Here is a 24,645-nt window from a genome sequence, read left to right as displayed (position 1 = left end):
TGTAACTTTCCAGTCGTTGGGTACGGATCTTTCGTAGAGCGAACGGTTGTGTATGATTGTTAAGTATGGAGCTAATGCATCAGCATACTCGGAAAGTCCAATGTTTACGCTCCTTACACCAAGCGAGGCGTAGATTGGCATTTACCGGCGTGATGTGTGGTTTATGAGAAGGCGCTAGACCAAAAAATGCAAGTTTTCTCGCCTCCCGCCTAACTGTCATAGTATTTGCAGTGGATCCTGATGCAGTTTGGAATTCCTGTGTGACGGTCTGGATAGACTGCCTTTTACACATGACGACCTTCTTCAACTATCGGCGGTCTCAGTCAACAGACGACGTCGGCCTGTACGCTTTTGTGTTGTACGTGTGTCCCTTCACGTTTCCACTTCACTATCACTTTGGAAACAGTGCACCTAGGGATGTTTAGGAGTGTGTAAATCTCGCGTACCGACGTATGACACAAGTGACACCCAATCACCTGATCACGTTCGAAGTCCGTGAGTTCCGCGGAGCGCTCCATTCTGCTCTCTCACGATGTCTAATGACTACCGAGGTCGCTGATACGGAGTACCTGGAAGTAGGTGGCAGCACAATGCACCTAATATGAAAAACGTATGTCTTTGGGAGTGTCCGGATAGTTTTGATCACATAGTGTACCTGGGCAACGCCAGGTTTCTTCGCTGGTATGCCTATAGTCATGTGCTTCTGTCCTACGGCCCCATCTTGAAAACGAGAAAGATCTTCGCTTTTTTCCAATCGCTGGGAACCTTTCGTTGCACAAACGATCCACGATATACTGCTGCTAGAAGGAAAACAATTTCTTTCGCCTAATCTTCGTAGAATCCTGTATGTATATCATATGGTCATGATGCCATTCCACTACTAAGGGATCGTAATTGCTTTGCTAATCCACAGTCGGTTATTTCAGCACCTTACAGTTGGACGTTCGTGCGCTGGTTGAAATGAGAGACGGTGTTAAGATCTTCCGCAGTGAAACAATTTCGGAAGACCGAATTCAGTATTCCGACCTTCTCCATGTCATCTTCGGTTTCGGTGCCAATAGAGGAGGAAGAGATTTAGTGTTTAACGTCCCGTCGACAACGAGGTCGTTAGAGGCGGAGCGCAAGCTCGGGTTAGGGAAGGATGGGGAAGGAAATCGTCCGTGCCCTTTCAAAGGATCCATCCCGGCATTTGCATGAAGCGATTGAGGGAAATCACGGAAAACCTAAATCAGGGTGGCCGGAGACGGGATTGAACCGTCGTCCTCCCGAATGCGAGTCCAGTGTGCTGACCACTGCGCCACCTCGCTCGGTCGGTGCCAATATTGTTACTGAATGAATGAATAGGGGATTTCGAACCTCTTAGTGCCTACGATTTCAGGTAAGACCAAAATCATGTGGGTTTTTACTCGGATCGGTTGATACAGGCTGCTCGTCTCTTTATACGTTCAAAATCTGAAATCTCTTGTTTTGTGTCGTCTTGGTGTAATAAAAGCGGACAAATGCGAGTAGGATTCAAGCTCTGAGAGTTCGCATAAACTTAATTATGCACATATATAATAATAATAATAATAATTTTCTGTGGCTCAATGCCCTGTTCCACGTCTTTCTATTGGACGCGATTTTGGCGACTTGCGTGTCCTTAACCTTCTCAAGTTTTCCAACCCGTGTTGTTTTTAGCGACTTCTCAAGTCGTAGAGACGTGAAGGGTAGGTTAAAACAAAGAGTGAAATATCCATAGTCGGACCGACATTCGATCCCGCGACGTCTCTGATTCCAGGCACGTGCTTTATCTCTTTTTTCTTTTAATAGGCAGTGTGAAATTCTAATACGAGTTATGTCCACGGAGTAAGTTCCGTTTGGTTATATAAAACAAACGTGTAAAGATACAGATAAATATTTATTGTACAAATATCTACAACTGTTAAACTGTTTTTCTACATAGTTTCCGAAATTTTGTAGGCACTTGTCATAGCGTGGCACCAGTTCAAAAATGGTTCAAATGGGTCTGAGCACTATGGGACTTAACTTCTGAGGTCATCAGTCCCCTAGAACTTAGAACTACTGAAACCTAACTAACCTAAGGACATCACACACATCCATGCCCGAGGCAGGATTCGAACCTGCGACCGTAGCGGTCGCGTGGTCCCGGACTGAAGCCCCTAGAACCGCTCGGCCACTCCGGCAGGCGTGGCACAAGTGTTTGTGTGCCTTCTTCATAAAATGTTGCCTCCTGTGTATTCAACCAGTAATCCTCGGAGCTTGTTCTGTATTGCGTGGCGCAGTTTGTTAATGGTCTCGCAGTAACCATGTGCATTGATTGTTTGGCCTCGTGGAAAGAAATCAATCAGCAAAATGCCTTTTCTGTCCCAAAAAATGGTGCACATGACTTTTCGAGATGTCAAGATTTGCTTAGGCTTGACCTTCGTTTGGGATGAAGTGTGCCTCCATTCCATTGATTGACGTTTTGTTTCAGGGGTGTCGTACGATATCCAAGTTTCATCCCCCGTGACTATCCCAGAAAGAAAACCATCGCCTTCTTCATTTAGCGTGTCAAAAACTGAAGTGCCTGCCCATCCGTTGTTTTTTGTGTTGTTCACTAAGAATTTAGGGTACCCAACGTGAGTAAAATTTTCGAAATTTCAGTTTTTTAGTAACAGTTTCATGAATTAGTGATCGTGAGATTTGCGGAACTTCCATAGCAAGGGCACTAAGTGTAAGCAAACGGTTGTGCTTAATCTTCTCTTCAATTGTGTGAACCAGTTCATTAGCAACCACAGACAGGCGTCCACTTCGTTCTCCATCGTGCAGTTGATCACGTCCTTCATTGAACAGTCTGACCCATCTTCTAACCATTGAATCACTCATAGCATTTTGTCCGTAAACCTTGCACATTTGGTTTAACTTTCTTTGCATTTAGAAAACAAATCACAGATCTGATTTCACCCACGGCGGCATTTTCAATTACGGCTGACATTATAAAGAAGCACTACAAAGCACACGTTGGCGTTAGCGATCTGAAAATGGCGTACACGTCTTCTCCTTGAGTCAGAGTAACTGCCGTGCATGCTCGGAGCTGCGATCGTAGCGCTGCCGCGAATAGAAATGGAAACCGAACTTACTTTGTGGACGACCCTCGTATAAAGAAAGTTACACTCAACACCCCTAAGCGATCTCTCCAACTCGAGCCCTCTAACGCAAAAATTTATCGACTACACATTTTTTACGGTAAATCTGTACCGTTGCGTGTCCACGTCCCGTTGGTGAGTACTGTAAGTCGAGTCATCTCTTACATGAGTGTTTTTATCCAGTTGTGCAACAGATCATGCCATCACAAGCCTCAGGTACCCGCATCCGAACTCAGCCGATACGCTGCCGATAAAACGTAACGGTGAACGTTTTGGTATAGTGAGTCCCGAAAGCGGTGCAAGTTCTGGCTGGATCAGTATGCAGAATGCTTATATGCTACTGGCAAAACGCCAAGTGATCGTCTGCGCCATTACCAGCAATCACGAAATGTACAAACTGCCGCTTGGTATCAGTAACAACACATCTACTACATTTGTCTGTATCACTGACTCCAATCCGATGCAGTGGGCATCAAATTATTTATGAGTTTATTCCAAGAAGAAGCCACTGCCATGGAATGAACCGGGAAGTAACATTGTTCCAAATTGTCATCCAGGGGATCCACTCCGACACTGGATTGGGACACACCACCCCCTTCCCAGCGAGCGAGCGAAGATCGGGTCGTAGGTACCGGCCCCCACAGTACATGGGCACCCTAGTAGCTCACGACAAGGTAATATTCTCTAGCGTGGCGAAGTTTAAAATTAAGGTGACTAACATCAACAGGCTGAGCAAGACTCGGTGGAGGCAGGAATGTGAAGAGCCGAGCTGTGGAAGTATGTGACTCCTGAGTAATAATCGAGAGCATATGCCTAATGTATAAAACAGAGGCTGTGGTCTTCATATCAGAGAAGTCTAAACCTCCTAAGATACGTGATTTGGTCGTGATAGTACAGCACAATGTAAATGTACGAGGTGCATTCAAGTTCTAAGGCCTCCGATTTTTTTTCTCCGGACTGGAAAGAGACATGCGCATTGTTTTAAAATGAGGCCGCGTTCATTGTCAATACATCCCAGAGATGGCAGCACCATACGGCAGATGGAATTTTACCCCAGCGGCGAGAATGAGAACTGTTTTAAATACTTAAAATGGCGACGTTTTCCTTACTTAAACAGCGTGCAATCATTCGTTTTCTGAATCTGCGTGGTGTGAAACCAATTGAAATTCATCGACAGTTGAAGGAGACATGTGGTGATGACAACAAACCGAAACCACCTCGGGCTCGCACAAGCCGGTCTGACGACATGATCGAGAAAGTGGAGAGAATTGTTTTGCGGGATCGCCGAATGACTGTTGAACAGATCGCCTCCAGAGTTGGCATTTCTGTGGTTTCTGTGCACACAATCCTTCATGACGACCTGAAAATGCGAAAAGTGTCATCCAGGTGGGTGCCACGAATGCTGACGGACGACCACATGGCTGCCCGTGTGGCATGTTGCCGAGCAATGTTGACGCGCAACGACAGCATGAATGGGACTTTCTTTTCGTCGGTTGTGACAATGGATGAGACGTGGATGCCATTTTTCAATACAGAAACAAAGCGCCAGTCAGCTCAATGGAAGCACACAGATTCACCGCCACCAACAAAATTTCTGGTAACCACCAGTGCTGAAAAAATGATGGTGTCCATGTTCTGGGACAGCAAGGGCGTAATCCTTACCCATTGCGTTCCAAAGGGCGCTACGGTAACAGGTGCATCCTACGAAAATGTTTTGAAGAACAAATTCCTTCCTGCACTGCAACAAAAACGTCCGGGAAGGGCTGCGCGTGTGCTGTTTCACCAAGACAACGCACCCGCACATCGAGCTAACGTTACGCAACAGCTTCTTCGTGATAACAACTTTGAAGTGATTCCTCATGCTCCCTACTCACCTGACCTGGCTCCTAGTGACTTTTGGCTTTTTCCAACAATGAAAGACACTCTCCGTGGCCGCACATTCACCAGCCGTGCTGCTATTGCCTCAGCGATTTTACAGTGGTCAAAACAGACTCTTAAAGAAGCCTTCGCCGCTGCCATGGAATCATGGCGTCAGCCTTGTGAAAAATGTGTACGTCTGCAGGGCGATTACGTCGAGAAGTAACGCCAGTTTCATCGATTTCGGGTGAGTAGTTAATTAGGACAAAATCGGAGGCCTTAGAACTTGAATGCACCTCGTACAACGTTAAAAACGCTCCCAGACAGTGAGCGTGAGCAATTGGGCAATGCCGCACGGTTAGAGGCATCATGTCACGGATTCCACGGCCCCTCCCGCCAGAGGTTCGAGTCTTCTCTCGGACATGGATGTGTGTGTTCTTAGCATAAATTAGTTTAAGTAGGGTGCAAGTCTAGGGACCGAAGACCTTAGCAGTTTGGTCCCTTAAAACACACACACACACACACGCACACACGCGCACACACACACACACACACACACACACACACACACACACACACACGCACGCACGCACGCACACACAATTAGCAATGTAAAATGCGTTACACAAAACGTATGTATCCAAAATGCGAAATTTTTGAAGAATTATAACTCGACGCAGCTCGTGTTCAACTATGCCCCCCCTCAATCTTGTCAGCTACAGTTTTCGAGTTAAGTGTCGCCATTTTAAGAGAGCAACGATCGATAATGAGCCCCGATGACGTATGCCTGTCTACAGCAGTAGCTCACAGAACAACATCATTGAAGCCCCGAAATGTGAGAATTTTACTTTTATCCTCATTCAGCGGTGCATCAGGGACTCGACAATAATCATCGAAATCCGCCTTTAACAAGGGAAGCTCCCCTCCACTACGGCGGAGAAGAACCTACACAGCGTCTGCATACGGCCGAACCGCAAGGGTTGCAACAGAGAGGATCATTCGAAGTAGAGACGGCGAAGCAGCGGTTGCAGAGAGAGAACAGATAACAGCATTGAAAGTGGGCTTTTCTGTGGCGCGCACCGACTAATCGCGGTCGTCAGCGTCAGCTGACCATTAACAATTATCTTCGCCGCGGTGCCCTTGAACCGTGTGGGAAAGAACTACACGATCCACAGGCGTAAAACCGATTGTCTCCAACACAAGGGTCAAACATCTGTGAGAAACACTGTCAAATACCTCGTTAAAATCCAGAAAATCAAGGGCACATTCAATAAAAGTGATTGCAGAAACTGGAATCACGTCACGGTACTCCACTATTGGATTCCCGATGGCACGGAGGGCAACTCTGATGCTCCCCAATGACGTTCGCTCGCAAAGAAAAGAACCTGCTATTGACTGCCCTCGCAACAGTTTTGCAATCAGAGGAAATTGGGAGGACGGAATGACTCCACAGTCACACGGCCAGACTGTTTCGGTATTAATACTACTTTAACCACCTTAAAGTATTGCAGACACATTTCTCCTCTGCATAAATCCGTTTAATGTCGCCGTAAACGTCGCACCCGAGAGGAGCCAAAAGCGGAAATACAGCTGCTTAGGAAGACCAGCCGGAACAGATGATTTACGGGAGGGAGAAGCAGCAATAAGAGCAAGCACCACGTCAGCCTGAAAGGCGGCCAATAATTCAACGTTCTGAGCAGCCTGACCCTTCCACTTAGGGCTCCATAATCTGGAAAGGGTCTCACATTGTTATCCACTGCATATAGTTCCGCGTAGTATGCGAGGGGAGCACGAACAATATCACATTGCTCATTCTGTTGACGGCCTCAGCAACTTTGAGGGACGTAGTGAAGGAGCGACGACGTCGCGACTGATGGTGAGGTAGGTGACACAATGGTATCAGTTCTCTTTCGATAAGCGACCGAGGTTTAGATTTGACATGTTAACACTCCGATACCAATTCAGCTGCAGCAGTTTTCTTTTTTTTCTTTTTTTTTTAATTCGACAAACGTTCTGGAGCCGCTGGAGGGGAGTTACCCACTCATTCATACGTTTTATGCAACTTAGGGCGAGAAAATTCGTAAATTTTCCTGAAATGTCTCGCTAGAGTAGCGCAGTGTGATAATAAGAACTGACGTAGTTTTGTCTTCGCTGAATCTGTCCACCATCCAGCAGCGAAGAATAACGCACAGCAGAGTGGAGGCAACGCTTCCGCACGGCGCCATCCACGACACCCAGCGTGCTATCCGTGAGGTGGGAGACCTTCAGCATCCATTGTGCCACAAGCAGTTTCTCATGTTTCCGTTGAAGGTCTACAGTAACCAGCAGAGCGCACTGACCAGGAAAGAAAGTGGAGATAACGTCAACCGCAAGAATCCTATCACATCAACAATCAAGTAAAACTTGTCCATCTGGTTGCAAGAGGTGAAGGTGAAACACATGCATCTAACCAATGCGGGATACCTCTGCGCTCACACGTCACGTAAACGCATCGAATGAACCAATTCATGACAAAAATTGTAATGTGGGGACTGATCGCTAGGAAGTAAGAAACAGTTATAATCGCTATCTAACATGAGACACCAAAGTCTCTTGCGCAAAACACAGACAACCTCCTCTTTGTAAAACAGCGAAAGCGCAACTGTATGACCCAATGCAAACGGTGCAAGTAAAACAACCAAGGTGGGGTCGAAAAGACGATAGCCTGTCCCCATAACACAATCAATTATTTTAATAACGGCCGTGGGAATACGCTCACGAAAGGAAAGGGCTGTACCAGTCGCACACTCAGAAGCCAAGTCGAAAACAGTCTGAAATCCAGGGAGAGTAAATCTGGCGAATAAAACTTCCGATAAAAGTAAAATAGCAGCACAGAAAACGTAAATAAACTGACGTAACTAAGCCAAACGTAAATCTGATTCAATTGTATTAAATTTTAGGGCATGAAGATGTAAACTTGAGTTGTAAATCAGAATAAGAACAGGTGAAAACGCCAACAGAAATAATAAAACTACAACTTCTTCCACCCTTCGACCGTTACAGGCCATCGCCACATCCATCGATGAATCTGTGGGACGGGAGCTTGTGCCGCAACCTGCCGAGCTTTTATGCTTCCGTCCTTCCTTTGCATCAGCAGGATAATGTTGGATTCGTTGTTTACGACGGTCGTGTGGCAAGTTACCCTCCGCTACCGCAACGTTCACCGCATCCAAGTCAGTCGTTGCCGGCCCTGAATCGGAATAGTCTGCAGAGGAGAAACACACGTCATTAAGACAATCAGACGGCAGTCGGGGCCTCACGGGAGACAGATCATATGAAACTATCCTCGACTTCGGCCTCTCTAAGGACTAGGTCCGGCCCAATTGGCCGAGCGGTTCTAGGCACTACAGTCTGGAACCGCGCGACCGCTACGGTCGCAGGTTCGAATCCTGCCTAGGGCATGGATGTGTGTGCTGTCCTTAGGTTAGTTAGTTTTAAGTAGTTCTAAGTTCTAGGGGACTGATGACCACAGCAGTTAAGTTCCATAGTGCTCAGAGCCATTTGAACCATTGAGAACAAGGAAATGTCGTCGGGAGTACAATGCGCTGTTCATTATAAGAATAAATCTAAATGTAAACATTACACCGTGTACTCTTCCGAGTTTGCTTGAATCTCACTGGATTTTGTTTCACGTGGAGCGGAAAACAAGCTGTGCTCAGTACGGCGAAGTATCATCATAAAGATACGTTTTATCCTGTGCTACACGCAGATAAACTGAACGGTAATGCGGGACGCATTTAATTTGGACCGCACTGGCCAAGTAGCTGATCAAAAACTAACCTCTAATAATGTGAGCACTTGCATTTCAGACGTAAAAAGAGTCAAGCAGAGAAACAATATAGCTTAGAATGTCATTTAATTTTTAAAGAGAACGAAATCATATTCGGAAAAACTCCAGCACTACCGTACGCTTCTTAGGCGACTAGAAACGCATAAAATGCTCTCTTTCTCACCTAACATAGTATTATAATTACAAACAAGAGTGATGAAAATATCTAGCTTGAACACGGCGTAATTTTTATGAGCGAGTGATGTGTTATGCAAAAGCATACTGCATGGAAATCACCGTATTGTTGAATACTGAAGCCACTGAGGATATTAATTAGTCAGTCGTCTGGTAATCTCTTAGCTCCTTCCTTATCCGAGTCCGAGAAATACATTTCAGTTCTGGAACTGTCCTTTGCCACGTTGATAACGAGTCGACCAACAACAGAATCCACGAAGCCACCGAGACGCCGCATTTCTTCCTCTTCTTTTATGACGTGCCGTTCTATACCGGCACGGAAGACGAGCGAGGTGCTGTGGTCCAACAGGTGGAGGAGTGAACAGAACAGGCGCGAGCGAGTCTATATAAATTGTTCCCACCTCTGAAGAGGTTCAGAGGGAACAGCCCAAGAAATCTAAAGAGTACCAGGAACGTACAACTCAGCTCTCGGCTCAATAGTCCTGACTCCATCGCTACCATCGAGAGAATCAACAGATACACGAGGTTCAGGGGGTCAGAGGTAGGAGACTTCAGCAGTATCCTCAACCTTCGCACAGCAGCCCTTCGGTCGTAATGGCAGCCAATTAGCTGCAGGGAAATTCAAATCCTTCCGTTGGTTGTCATTAGCTGAAAACTGTCCAGCCCCTGATTCAGTTCCACGGTAATAACATACTTCAAAATTAGACGGGATATTTCTACGGAACGAATGCCGCTGTAACTTTGAAGTTTGTGTTGGCTGTACCATCATTCATGGCCAATATTTTTAGCTTCATCATACTTCAGCAAAACGTCTTTAAGGTAAACATGATCTACCTCTGGAGATATGCTGAACGCACGAAAATTCTGCATTCAGTGTCAGCTATCGGATGGAGGACTTACTGAGTCATCTCTGTGATGGAAAGGAAACTGGGGACCATGTTTAAGCACTAATTTTTCCACTTACAAGGGAATCACAAATTTAACAAAGGAAACAAATTTTGGTGTCAACATACGCTATGTGTACTTCATCCGAAGTCAAACCAATCGTGGATTTCCAGAGAACTGGGCTGCACATGACGGGTCGACTTAGCAAAAGAAAACCCACTGTACCTCTACGTGCAGTATAGGTGGGCGCCATGGAAACAAAAGAAACGGACAACGCCGCTATTAAGAGCACACTTAAACGAACACAAAACATAAAACACCAAGCACAAAATCTCAAGTAAATATAAAACTTCCAATACTCGTAGCGCTGTGACGGAATGGAAGTAAACAACGACCTACCCGTACGGCTTCTTAAGCGGAACTACCGCTAGACCACAAGGACCGACACCTATGTAGACAGTTCAAATGGTTCAAATGGCTCTGAGCACTGTGGGACTTAACATCTGAGGTCATCAGTCCCCTAGAACTTAGAACTACTTAAACCTAACTAACCTAAGGACATCACACACATCCACGCCCGAGGCAGGATTCGAACCTGCGACCGTAGCGGTCGCGCGGTTCCTAACTCAAGCGCCTAGAACCGCTCGGTTACAGCGGCCGGCTAGACAGTTAATTTCTACGTTTTGATGAGTGAGTTTGCTAGCATCAAAATATATGACATGTACGGCCGTACCTTTGATTGCATTGATCCAGAGGCTTAAATTATTTACACCACCAAAAGGTAGTAGACCTAAGTATTTCACATAAATCTGAATTTGATACCTCTGCCCTTTCCTGAGGAAACGTGATCTTAACAGTCAGACAGACAAAGGGATGGACAACAAACTGATTCTATGTGGATTTAGTTCTTACCATGTGTATGGAACTGTAAAAACTAGTGACTTTCACATCCAGAGGCATGATTTAATGAACATACAATGAAATCATTGCTCTACGAGGTAAGATGAAGATAGAAAGAGAAATTCTCAGAAACTGATCAGGTTTACTTTCTGTTTTGATATGACAGAGCAAGATGGCGCAGTAATTAGTCACTGTACGTGCCCTTGGCAAGATTATGGTTAAAATCAGTCGTTAGTGATCCAGATTGTGCTATCTGCGGTTTCCCTAAATCGGTTAAGCCGAATTCCGAGATGGCTTTGCAAGACTATGTCCAATTTCGTTACACGTGCTTCCCAATCTTAGCTTGTGCTCTGTATCTATTGAAATTTGACTCACTGTATTTGTTATTGGAAACTCACTTAATTGTTCCTTTTCTTTTTCGACATCGGTTTACGGTAGTTCATTCTTAAACCAAGACTGATTCGTTTCCGGTAGTGTTTGTTGTACATGAGCAGTGGCACAGTAAATGTTTTAGAATATTGCTGAAGTGTGTGGGACCCGTACCAGATAGGATTAACAGCGGAAATTGAACGTATACAGAGATGGTCTGCACGAATGGTCACAGTTTGTTTAATCCGTGGGAGAGTGTCACAGAGATACTGAAGGAAATGAACTGGAAGTCTCTCGAAGATAGACGTAAACTGTCCTGAGAAAGTCTATTAACAAAGTTTCAAGAACCAGCTTTAAATGATTGATCTAGGAATGTACTGCAACCCCCTACTTATCACTCACATAGGTATCGTGAAGATTAGAATAACTACTGCACGCACAGAGGCATTCAAATAATCATTCTTCCTGCGCCCCATACGTGAATGGAACAGGAAGAAACCGATACAATGGGACGAACCCTCTGCCATGCACCTAACGATGGTTTGTATAGTATCGATGTAGATGTAGGTGTAAGTGTTACTCGTTGGGACAAAATGATCATTGGTTTACTATTTATTCTTAAATTGTTCGATATCTGTTACTGTACACATGGCAGTGTTCTAACGTTTCACAGCTGAACCCTTACGGGTGAATAGTATCGTCCAGAAGTAGCAGGAAACGATGGGCGTTATACTTGCAAACACGAGACGACCGAATGTAACGCACATCCGGTGATCAAGGATTTTTCGCATCAAAACGGCCAACAAATAACTCAGTCGACAAATAGTTTGACAGAAGAACAGTTTCGTAAACTAAATTTATGAATCAAAGATACGTCAGGAAAAATCTGTAATTCATTACGTTACGTGCACGTGTTAGATACAACAGAAATTTATTTCCAAACAGGGCATTCTTGTCCTTAGAATATGTTTGACACTTAAAAATTGATGTAGTGCTGTGTAAGCGTGCATCGATCGGCAATGTGGCAAATACAACGTGTGATACTACATACTTCTCTATATTTCTTTTAGACAGAGGGAACAAACCGCTCATGACTTTTATTGTCACACAACACACGTCACCTTTTGTCATTGTCGTCCGCAGCTCGTGGTCGTGCGGTAGCGTTCTCGTTTCCCACGCCCGGGTTCCCGGGTTCGATTCCCGGCGGGGTCAGGGATTTTCTCTGCCTCGTGACGACTGGGTGTTGTGTGATGTCCTTAGGTTGGTTAGGTTTAAGTAGTTCTAAGTTCTGAGGGACTGATGACCATAGATGTTAAGTTCCATAGTGCTCAGAGCCATTTGAACCATTTTTTGTCATTGTCTCTAAAGATATAAAAACTCATTAATCACTTTGTCCATAGAGAGAATGTCGTTTTCTTAAAAGTGTGATTTTGTTAGTAAAAAGAATATGTCATTCTTCTTGGAAACATGCTCGCAGCGCAAAAAATAGCATACAGGCGACCACTCCTCCGTCTGTGTTCCTACTGAGGGCATCCCAGACACGCTTTATGAGACTCGGTCTAAGAAGTAGAGTGCGGCACTTGACGTGCTCAACTATTTGGTTTTCAACAGATCAGGCACATGTCTTCAGTCTTTGTTTTAGACTGAAGGCAATCCTTTCCTCACCGACGTACAGTGTCGTGAAATATGCTACCTCTATAAATTTGCGCAGTCATAATTTCGCGCCGAAAAACATTTAGCGTCGATTTAAAAACACACACACAGTGACAAGAACACGACGTCTTCTGACGACGTCCACTTCATATATCATTGTAGCTTCTGGTTTCTGCGAAATTATCAAACTAAACACCAGACTATCCATAAAAATAGTGATCCTTAAATCATCTACAGATACAGGGACATTCATTACAAACGCTCTCTACAGTGGCAGTAGGAAAACTATGTAGGATGACATTGTACTGTGTACATAAAATCAAACGATGTATAGATAATGCTGAAAGGAATGGAAAAGTTATGCAAGGAAAACCAGTATTTACAGCGCTGTCGGCTACTTTTGTAGATATCACAAATCATAAATCGGAAGACCGTGAAATTAAATAATTCATACGCAAAATTGTTATTTTATTGATATGTTAAGCAATTGTTTCATCTAATCTACCTCTAAATAAATATTGTGCAAGACACTGTTGAAGTACATGGCTGAGGGTACTTAGCATGTCAGCGTTTTTTGCCATTCCAATCGTATGTGGAGCATGGGAATAACGACTGCTTAAATGCCTCTGCGCCCGCTGTAATTAGTCTAATCTTGTCTTCACGGTTCCTACTGGAGCAATACATGAGTGTATGTAGAATACTCTAGGTTCTGCACTTTCTTGAAACTTCGTAAGTAACGTTTAGATGTATAACTGGCAAGTTGGTCACCAAATACACGAAACGTTTTGGTAGTGAACGAAGCGAAGGAGGGTCGTAACTCTAGAAAAACCTCTTATTCTTTGATTAGCTTGTCATCACTAAATGACAAGAGTCGTTTAGCGAATACTGCGTACATTACATTGTCCTATCGGTCGCGCACTTTCGACATGAGGCCGGAAACTGGAAAGTCTCTCGTATTTTTTTTTTTTTTTCCACGGCGAATTTACTCTTCACTGTCAGCTCGTGTTCAGTACTGTGGTTTCTATCTCCTCTTTGTTTCTCTGGCAGTGTTAGTTGCGTGTTAACAGTTAAAAACTGCAGTATGGACAGCTCTACTGATGATGAGATAGCCGATTATGTAGGTGTTCACTGAAAGCAATAGAAGAGCTAGAAAATGACTTTATGATGAGATGATCCCGCAGCGAAGGAAAGCCCCAATCTAAAGATCGTTGCATTAGTCTGTGTTTTGTGTTGTACTGTTATATTTATGGCTAATTGGCTCTGTGCTGAGATCTAACAAGTCTCAGACATGACGTTAGTTTCATGGGAGACAGTTATTCCAGACAAGCGACGCAGTATACGGAAATTATAATGTTATGCATGTGAGTGACATGTACTACGTCTTGACTACACGATCGGTGCTCGGTCGATCATATGAAACGACTAAGAAATACATATGTTCGTCTCCGATTGGCTGTCTAGAGCACTCTCTTACAGTAAAGTATTCCCTCTCCTGGCGTCTCTCCAGAACGACCTGACGAAGGGGTGGCGTCAGTCTGAGGATGGATGATGAGGATGATGATGTTTGGTTTGTGGGGCGCTCAACTGCGTGGTTATCAGCGCCTGTACATTTATCCAATCTTTGCTCAGTCCAATTTCGCCACTTTCCTGGATGATGATGAAATGATGACAACACAAACACCCAGTCATCTCGAGGCAGGTGAAAATCCCTGACCCCGCCGGGAATCGAACCCGGGACCCCGTGCTCGGGAAGCGAGAACGCTACCGCGAGACCACGAGCGGCGGACTGAGGATGGATGTGCACGGAGAAAGACGTACATAGGGTGAGAGTATGTTTTATTCTATTTCAACTGTGTACCGTTATTTTCACAGTGGTTGTTATAAAGTGTGGTTCACGTTAATCAGAGGTAATTAACAAAAATGTTATGCCATATCTAAAAAATACGTAATTATTATTTGCCCGTAGTCCAGCAGAGTAGCGATCTTCAATGCAGTCAAGGTGAGTGTTGCCAATGGACTTACATCTGTGTGACATTCTGCGTAATGAACACTGCTGTAGAAGACACAAGGTTAGAGAGTGGAAAATTTGCGACGTGTGCCCAAGCTGTACGCATCCAATTTCAACAGCCACGTGAAACGTCTAGCTGTTGCAACCAGTGCACATCGTTAAATTTTCGGCAGTAATGTCGAGTGAAGATGTTGCAGTAAATTTTAGTTATTACTGTTTTTTATTCTGAAGGCATTTTCACAGAAAAAATATGATACTTAGGGTGATGAGACGAATAAATTACAGTAGCATTACTATTCTTTAATGAGCCACGTTGATCCCTTGTCCCTTACACCTAAACTGACAGAAAATGTCCCCGAACTTCCTCCGAAATTTAATCGGCGGAGTTCATGTCTCAGATCATAATGTCCACAGTGAACTGGTAGCGTTGACGGCATCAACGAAGTGATACATTCTACTAGGTGTAAGTTAACTGCATAAATATCTCGTACTGCGTAAATATCTCGTACGAGTTTGACTGACACACAATAAAAGGCAATACTTCATCGATACTGCCAATGCTGTCCACTCACCGTGGATATTTTCGCCTGGGAATGGTTACCTAGTTGAAATGTATTTTTCTCTGCCTCGTGATGACTGGGTGTTGTGTGCTGTCCTTAGGTTAGTTAGGTTTAAGTAGTTCTAAGTTCTAGGGGACTGATGACCACAGATGTTAAGTCCCATAGTGCTCAGAGCCATTTCAACCATTTTTTTTAAATCCGTTGCCAAGCAAAAAGCTATTGGCACTTGTTTTTAGATCATTTTTAATTCGACACATCTGTTTCTTAAACGCTGAATCTAAAGTGAATGATACTCATTTTCCTTGCCGACTAACGTTTTGTATTTCACGGGGCAGCACGTGTTTGTGGTATGCTCATAATGTATGGGAAGCAGGCTGAGTGTTGGGCTGCCCGCAGGACGGTGCACAACGCGCTGCTGGGTCTGCTGGGGCGGGACTCGCTGCACCAGCTGGAGGCGGTGGCCGGCGACGCGGCGCGCTGCGCCCGCCTCTGCGTGGCGCTCTTCAGCCAGGAGGTGGCCGCGCTCTACCTGCGCCAGTACCCCAGGCAGCTGCTCGACACCATCAAGAATCAGGTCAGCGTGTCCTCAGAAACCTGCTTTTTACCTTGAAGCATCAGGTCGCTGTGTCCACCAGCACAAGTTACTCAACTGCTCGACATCTCCTCAAGCAGCATATCAGTGTCTCTACCTGTGCCACTCCTCTGAACACCAGCTAGACTTCGCAAAGCGTCAGGTTAGTGTCTCTATCTTGTGCCAGTTCGCTGAACATCTGCTGGACACCGTCAACCATCAGGTCAGAATCTCTACTTTACACCAGTCTCCCAGATAACTGCTGCACGCTCAAGCTCCAGGTCAATGTCTCACATGCGACACTTTCCCAAAAATTTTCCCGATACCCTCAAGAACCAGATTACAGTCTCTAGCAGCGCCGTTTCACCAAACACCTGCTTTTTCCGGTGCCTGGTGAGTGTTTCTGCCTTCGTCAGTTCCCCAAACACTTTCTGGACGCTTAAAGCACCAAGTCATTGTCTCTACCTGCAACAGTTTCCCAGACAGCTACTGGACAACCTCAGACAATAGGCTAGCATAAATGCGACCCGTTTTTCAAACACCTGATGGGCACCTTCCACATCAGGTCTGCACCTCTACCGGCGCCAGTTCCTTTAGCACCTGCTGGAAACCCTCAAGCTCCACTTGTGACAGTTCCCCAAACGCTTGATACGCTGAGGCACCATATCAGTGGTTGTACCTGCACCAGATCCCCAAAAACCTGTTGGCCACCTTGATGTACCAGATAAGGGTCTGTATGTGTGCCAGCTACTCAACCACCTGCTGAACACCGTCAGAAGCCAGGTTAATGTCTCTTTGTGCGTCATTTCAACGAACATTTCCTGATCCCTGAAGTAGCATGTGAGTGGCAGGTACAGATGGGTTCCACAGACACTTAACTCTTATTGCCGGTAAACAGCAGAGCACAAATTGCACAACAGTCGAAAGGAATTAGGAGCCGGCCGGGGTGGCCGAGCGGTTCTAGGCGCTACAGTCTGGAACCGCGCGACCGCAGGTTCGAATCCTGCCTCGGGCATGGATGTGTGTGATGTCCTTAGGTTAGTTAGGTTTAAGTAGTTCTAAGTTCTAGTGGACTGATGACCTCAGAAGTTAAGTCCCATAGTGCTCAGAGCCATTTGAACCATTTGAAAGGAATTAGGGCCGGCCGCGGTGGTCTAGCGGTTCTGGCGCTGCAGTCCGGAACCGCGGGACTGCTACGGTCGCAGATTCGAATCCTGCCTCGGGCATGGGTGTGTGTGATGTCCTTAGGTTAGTTAGGTTTAAGTAGTTCTAAGTTCTAGGGGACTTATGACCTAAGATGTTGAGTCCCATAGTGCTCAGAGCCATTTGAACCATTTCTTTTGAAAGGAATTAGGCCACCCGCTTTCCATAATCACATTCACACCATCCACATTGAGTTACCTTGGGCCATCACGGAAAATTTAAATCTGACCGGCATTCCAAATGGAAGAACCCCACAGCACATTGTTACGTAACGGGTTTAGATTTCTGGTCAGTACCAACATCTTCATGTCCGAACACCACTTACATACAACGTCCTCATTTAGTTTAAGATACGTTCCCTTTTCTGTCCTACCCTAAAATGTTTGCCCTCTTGAGCTCTTAGTACCATGAAAGTTACTCCCTGATGTCTTAAAACATGCTGCATTATCCTGTCGGTCGTTTCCTCGCTGATTCCGGGCAGAAAGTCCTCACTGAATTTTCACCATCACTCTAAATCTACGTCCCAAACGTTTTGATTTTCTTATTTTCCGGCTTTCGCACTGTTCTTATTACGCTTCCGCACAATGCTTCATTCCAGATGTACATTCTCAGAAATTTCTTTTTCAAAATAAGGCGAGTCTTTGAATACTAGTAGACTTATTTTTCGAAAGGAATGCTTCCTTGCCTGACATAATCTGCTTCCTATATTTTCCTTGCTTCATCTGTTGCACTTTATTTTTCTTCCAGGATACCATATTTCCTTCTTTCTGTCTTCTTCGTGGTCCCCAGTTTTTGTGTCAAGTTTATCTCTAATTTTTGCTTCTTCTCATTAGTTTCGTCTTCCTTCCATTTACTATCTTTTATAACCGTAGCTCATTAGACATGTGATTTCCTTTAACATCTCCCGTAATTCTTCGTCACTTCCACGGGGATAGCAATACTATCGGAAAACATTATTATTGATATCCTTTCAGCCTCTACTTAAATCCCACACCTGAACATTTATTTTATTTCCCTCATTGCTTCTTCGAAAACGTGGTTCCCTCCCTCCCTTGTTCGCCAATTCTTATTTTTCTCACCTGGATTTCTCTCGTATTTTTTATGTCCCTCCTTCCCTCAAAATTTATATCAGTTTTTTATAGGATTATAAACGCCTTGCACCGTTTTCCTTTACCTATCGCTTTTTCTAGGACGACAAAGCCCATGAAAATGTCTTAATTTTTCTTTAAGTCTTACTTCTGTGAATGTGTAATGTCAAGATTTTCTGACGGATGCCTTAATCTGTACAAAAACCAGACTGATCGTCATCTAACAGACACTCAAATTTATTCTGCCTCAATATGAAGTGTGTGCCAGGTGCCACTCTTGGAACCGTCGGTTACATGGAGAAATTCAAGTGGGCACTGAGTAATGGGTAGTGGTTTTCGTCTCAAGTTTTACACTGTCAATCCCCAACATCTTGAAAGCATCCAGACGTTACTCTCAGACACATGCCATTGTGAGGGAAAAGATTCTCTTCCCCACATGATGTTTTGATGTGTAAAATACAGGGATACATCAGCATTAAAACCTTGGTCATTAAATCATTTCATGTTACATATAGAATACTCTCACACAGATGGACTAATGGGGGAAATGAAATATTTTGACGGTTACTGGAATGTGCAGAAATTCATTTTAGTTAACTGACGTCTTGGGGAGTTAATTAATATTAACTGTATTTGTTAATTACAAAATAAAGTGCATTTCATTATTGAATATACATTTAATAACAACTTAAAGGAATATAAATAATTTTGTTTGTATAAAACAAGTCTATTTAGACCACAGCTAGATTTATTACAGCTACTTTTTATAAAACGTATTGTGACACAACTATTGCACAGTGCAACCGAAAAAGGAAGTAAGCAGTATAAACATTACTTTAGCGAAAACCTCAAGAATGCTTCCCAGAGTTTCACTTATTACTCTGAGACATACGGAGTGTATATGCAGATAAGGACACTTTTATGTAAGTGCTACAGGGTCTTCACAGTGGCCGCTATGTGCCTGGTGTGTCGATATACTGGCTGTCAGCTGGAGCCGGCAGACAGCAACTGTGCAGCAGGTTGTTCAGTGGATCAGAGCGGGCATCTGTCTACCTAGCTACAGTCCGAGATAACTGGGACAAGCATCCACAGACTTTGGCTCTAGCTGAGAGTCTCTGCTGTCAAACTCTGAGCGACCTCCGAGCGTAGCTGAAGTGCCTCCCATCAGGCTCCCCCCACCCTCCCCCCTGTTGAGTCATCAGTCTTCTGACTGGTTTGATGCGGTTCGCCAGTAATTCCTCTCCTGCGCCAACGTTTTCATTCCAGAGCAGCACTTGCAACCTACGTCTTCAGTTATTTCCTCTACTGTTTTTACCCTCTACAGTTCCCTCAAGTACCATGGAAGTTATTCCCTGATGACTCAGCTGATGTCCTATCATTCTGTCTCTTATTCTTGTAAGTGATTTCCACATATTCCTGTCCTCTCGTCTTACATCACCTATCAGTCCATCTAATTTTTAACATTCGTCCACAGCACATCTCGAATGCTTTGATTCTCTTTTGTTCCGGTTTTCCCACAGTCCATATTTCACTACCATACAATGCTGTGCTCCAAACATACATTCTCAGAAATTTCTTCCTCAAATTAAGGCCTATGTTTGATACTCGTAGACTTCTCTTAGCCAGGGAAGCCCATTTTGCTAGTGCTAGTTTGCTTTTAATGTCCTCCTTGTCCGTCCGCCACTATTTATTTTGATGCCTTGATACCAGAATTCCTAAACTTCATCGACTTCGTGACCATCAGTCCTGATGTTAAGTTTCTCGTTGTTCTCATTTCTGCACCTTCTCATTACTTTCGTCTTTCTTCGATTCACTCTCAATCCATATTTTGTACTCATTAAAGTGTTCATTCCATTCAGCAGATCATGTAATTCTTCTTCACCTATACTCAGGACAGCAATGTCATCAGCAAATAGTGTCATTGATATACTTGCACCTTGAATTTTAATTTCACTCGTAAACTTTTCTTTTGATTCCATCATTGCTTCTTCGATGTACAGATTGAACAGTAGAGGCGAAAGACTACATCCCTGTCTTTTTAATTCGAGCGCTTCGTTCTTCGTCGTCCACTCTTCTTATTCCCTCAGGACTATTGTACACGTTGTATATTACCCGTCTCTCCCTAAAGCTAATACTTATTTTTCTCAGAATTTCGAACATACTGCATCATTTGACATTGTCTAACGATTATTTCAGGTCGACAGATCCTATGAACGTGTCTTGATCTTTCTTTAGTCTTGCTTCCATATCAACCGCAATGTTATAATTGCCTCTCTGGTGCTTTTACCTTCTCTTAAGCCAAACTGATCATCATCTATTAAATCCTCATTTTTCTTTTCCATTCTTCTGTATATTATTCCTGTAAGCAACTTGGGTGCATGAACTCTTAAGCTGATTGTGCGACAGTTCTCGCACTTGTCTGCTCTTGCAGTCTTCGGAAATGTGTGGACTATATTTTTCCGAAAATCAGATGGTATATCGCCAGACTCAACATTCTACACACCAACGTGAATAGTCGTTTTGTTGCCACTTCCCAACTGAGCATAGAAATTCTGATGGAATGTTGTCTGCCCCTTTTCCCTTATTTGATTTTAAGTCCTCGAAAGCTCTCTTAAATTCTGATTTTGACTCAAGTACTGGTTCTTCTTCTATCACATCAGAAAAGTCTTCCCCCTCATCGAAGCCTTTGATGTACTCTTTCCACCTATGCGCTCACTCCTCTGCATTTACCAGTGAAACTACCATTGCACTCTTAATGTTATCACCCTTGCTTCTCATTTCACAGAAGGTTGCTTCCACTTTTCGTGCTGAGCCAGTCCTTCCGACAATTATTTGTTTTCAATTACTTGACATTTTTCATGCAGCCATTTCATCTTAGCTTCCCTGCACTTTTGTTTATTTCATTCGTCAACGGCTTGTATTTCTGTGTTCCTAGATTTCCCTGAACATTTTTGTACTTACTTCTTTCTTCCATCAACTGAAGTGTTTCTTCTGTCACCCATGGCTTCTTCGGAGTTACCTTCTTTGTACCTATGTTTTACTTTCCAACTTCTATGATTGCCCTTTTTAGAGGTGGCCATTCCTCTTCAACTGTACTGCCTACTGGTCTATTCTTAATTGCTGTATCTACAGCTTTAGAGAACTTCAAGAGTATCTCGTCAGTCCTTAGTACTTCCGTATCCTACATGTTTGCGTATTGATTCTTCCTCACTAACTTCTTAAACTTCAGCCCATTCTTTAGCACTATCAAATTGTGATCTGAGTCTGTATCTGCTCCTGGGTAAGCCTTAAAATCCAGTATCTGATTTTGGAATCCCTGTTTGACAGTGATGTAATCTAACTGAAATATTTCCAAGTATACCTTCTTCTCTTGTGATTCTTGAACAGATTATTCGCCATTACTAGCTTAAATTTATTACAGAACTCATTAGTGTTTCTCCTCTCTGATTCTCTGTCTCAAGCTCATAGTCTCCTGTAACTTTTTCTTCTACTCCTTCCCTTGCAACTGCATTCCAGTTCCCCATGACTATTAGATTTCCATCTCAGTTTACGTACTGTATTACTCTTTCAGTATCCTCATATACCTTCTCTACCTCTTCAGCTTCACCTTGCGACGTCGGCATGTGTACATGAACTGTCGTTGTCGTTGTCGCTGTTGGTTTGCTGAAGATTCTGATAAGAACAACCCTATCACTGAACTGTTCACAGTAACACACTCTCTGCCCTAACTTCCTATTCATCACGAATCCTACTCCCGTTACACCATTTTCTGCTGCTGTTGATATTACCCTATAATCATCTAAATAGAAATCCTTGTTTCCCGTCGATTTGACTTCACTGACCTCTACGATATTTAGAATTCTCCTAGTACTTCGCAAATTTTGCTTCCATATAACTGATCAGCTCAAATTCCTTATCTCCTCATCCAAATTACTTCGTAGCAATTTTAATTAATGTTTAGAAACATCCTCCTGTACCACGCTGAAAGAAACAAATTCGCGATGACATTTCATCTCGCAAACATTCCTACATAAGTTTCAAACTACGTAATTTCGTCGATATCTGTCAATTTTCCAGTACTCTAAGGGCCAAATTCAGAATGGTCTTGGGCTATGCCTAACTGCCAACTGTATAAGTCGAATACTTCCCTGTATTCTGTAATTTCGATCCAGCTAATGTATATCTTTGATGTAGATGCAAATGACCAATTTTTGTGTAATTAATGCCATTTTTAGGCATGAGAATGGTCTGTCGTTCGACCAAAATGATATTTATAATGAAGTTACATACATCTATTGTGCCAAAACATGACTTTTCAAAAAAAATTTTAAAAGTCTGCGTATTATAAAATTATGTGTATTATAAAAGAGCTTCACACATAATTTTACAAAATATGGTATGCCGTACCCCTATGTGTCATCAAAGCTGAGCTTCACTCGGTGCCGCCGGCCGAAGTGGCCGAGCGGTTCTAGGCGCTACAGTCTGAACCCGCGTGACCGCTACGGTCGCAGGTTCGAATCCTGCCTCGGGTATGGATGTGTGTGATGTACTTAGGTTAGTTCGGTTTAATTAGTTGTAAGTTCTAGGGGACTGATGACCTCAGAAGTTAAGTCCCACAGTCCTCAGAGCCATTTGAACCATTTTTTTTTTATGCTAAGGACAACACACACACACCCATGCCAGAGGGAGGACTCGAACCTCCGACGAGGGAAGCCGCGCGAACCGTGGCAAGACGCCCAAGACCACGCGGCTACTCTGCGCGGCTTTTAGTAGGCAGCAGTGTATCAGTAGCAGTAGTTTTTCTGTCATGATATTCTCCGTAACGGACGGAACGTGACGAGCGAGCGTGCCTGCCCACAGGCGCGCCAACTGCTGGAGCGACTGAAGTCTGCGCTGGAGGCGCGGGTGCGGCTACTGCCCTGGCTGGACGCGACCAGCCGCGAGGCGGCGCTCGCCAAGTTGGCAGCCCTGCGCGCGCACCTGCTGACGATGCCCGGCCTCTCCAACCACACGTACGTGGCCGCGCTCCTCCACGACGTGAGTCGCCTCTCGCCTCACCTCGACTCGCACACCGTCAATAAGTAACTCTGACATCAGCACCGCAGCCTACTTCTCCATGATTTATAAGTTCTTTATTGTCGACGAGGATTCTTTTGTTGTTGCCTAGGAGTAAGGATGCGTTATCAGACTTACGGCGTGTCAGGTTCTGTTCGACACTGGAATACTACTTTTAGGAGTATATCAGCAACAATGAATGGAAACCACAAGAGATCTACCGGTGTTAAACTATTGAGAAGAAAAATAGCAACGTTACGAAGATTCGGACGTCTTTCAGGGATATTTTCTAAGTGTTTTGACATGATGGACCGGTGCACAGTAATTATGATTTATTTTGTGTGTTACTCCAATTTACTTTGCTTCTGCGAAATACCCGGACACCAGCCTCGCCCGGACTCCCGTTCTAAAACGCACGTATTTGCAGATGCAAAAGTTCTGTGATGTGTAATTGCATAGGCTCCCGAGGCCAGAGTCAGTGGACTTAAAAGTATTCTGAATGTGATGTGGCTGACTTTGCTACAGGAAGAGCCTACCATAGCGTCGTTGTACCACTCTTCCTTTGCATTCAGTGAACCTATACACTAGGCACATATCGGCCAGTGTTTTCATCAATAAGTTGCCGGCCGCGGTGGTCTAGCGGTTCTAGGCGCTCAGTCCGGAACCGCGGGACTGCTACGGTCGCAGGTTCGAATCCTGCCTCGGGCATGGATGTGTGTAATGTCCTTAGTTAGGTTTAACTAGTTCTAAGTTCTAGGGGACTGATGCCCTCAGAAGTTAAGTCCCATAGTGCTCAGAGCCATTTGAACCAGCCATCAATAAGTTTACCGATATTGCTGTGTAACCCCGTTAACATACACCTAATACTACCGCAAAAACGAACACGGCACAAGCGAGGAGCATTGAACTTACATGGGTACATTGAACAAATGTGGCTCCAAACGAGATACACAGTGCATTCAGTCGACATTTGTACTGCTGTGGAGATATTCTCAGTGCTATATGGATACAATAACAAATGAAGTTAGATCTCAATATGTAACGGATCACGGGAGACCACGGGACCGTTACACCAGAGTACTCAAAAAACGTCCCTGGAGAACATAAGAAATTTTATCATTTAGTTCTGTTTCACCCGTATATCTAGTATTACTAGAGTAAATGATTTCAGTTTCTGATCAAAAGTTTTAAAGTTAGTGCCACATCTGTGTTGTGTGAATCTTTATGGGCTGAAACACCAACTTCCCTACGCCACTAACTCGAATCAAAGGTTTTTCACACTCGTTTATAGTATTTTACGTTCCCGCTCCTTCTATCCGAAATCTTAGTCCGTAGGTTCAAAATTTATGGAGTACATGGGTTATTTGC

At 44.2% G+C, this 24,645-nt stretch overlaps 1 protein-coding gene across 1 annotated transcript in view; it reads left to right on the top strand.

Moving 5' to 3' along the window:
• LOC126188521 (neprilysin-1-like) overlaps nt 1-24,645 on the top strand; it is a 335,381-nt gene that overhangs the window by 260,207 nt on the left and 50,529 nt on the right. Inside the window, exons 10-11 of the mRNA XM_049930123.1 lie at nt 15,757-15,934; nt 23,083-23,259. Coding sequence (XP_049786080.1) covers nt 15,757-15,934; nt 23,083-23,259 — 355 coding nt within the window. The remainder of the gene's footprint in view (nt 1-15,756; nt 15,935-23,082; nt 23,260-24,645) is intronic.

The sequence above is a fragment of the Schistocerca cancellata genome, chromosome 5 (assembly GCF_023864275.1).
Source record: "Schistocerca cancellata isolate TAMUIC-IGC-003103 chromosome 5, iqSchCanc2.1, whole genome shotgun sequence".
Classification (NCBI taxonomy): Eukaryota; Metazoa; Arthropoda; class Insecta; order Orthoptera; family Acrididae; genus Schistocerca; species Schistocerca cancellata.
Note: the sequence above shows the minus strand (reverse complement) of the source record. Positions and strands in the feature narration are given on the sequence as shown.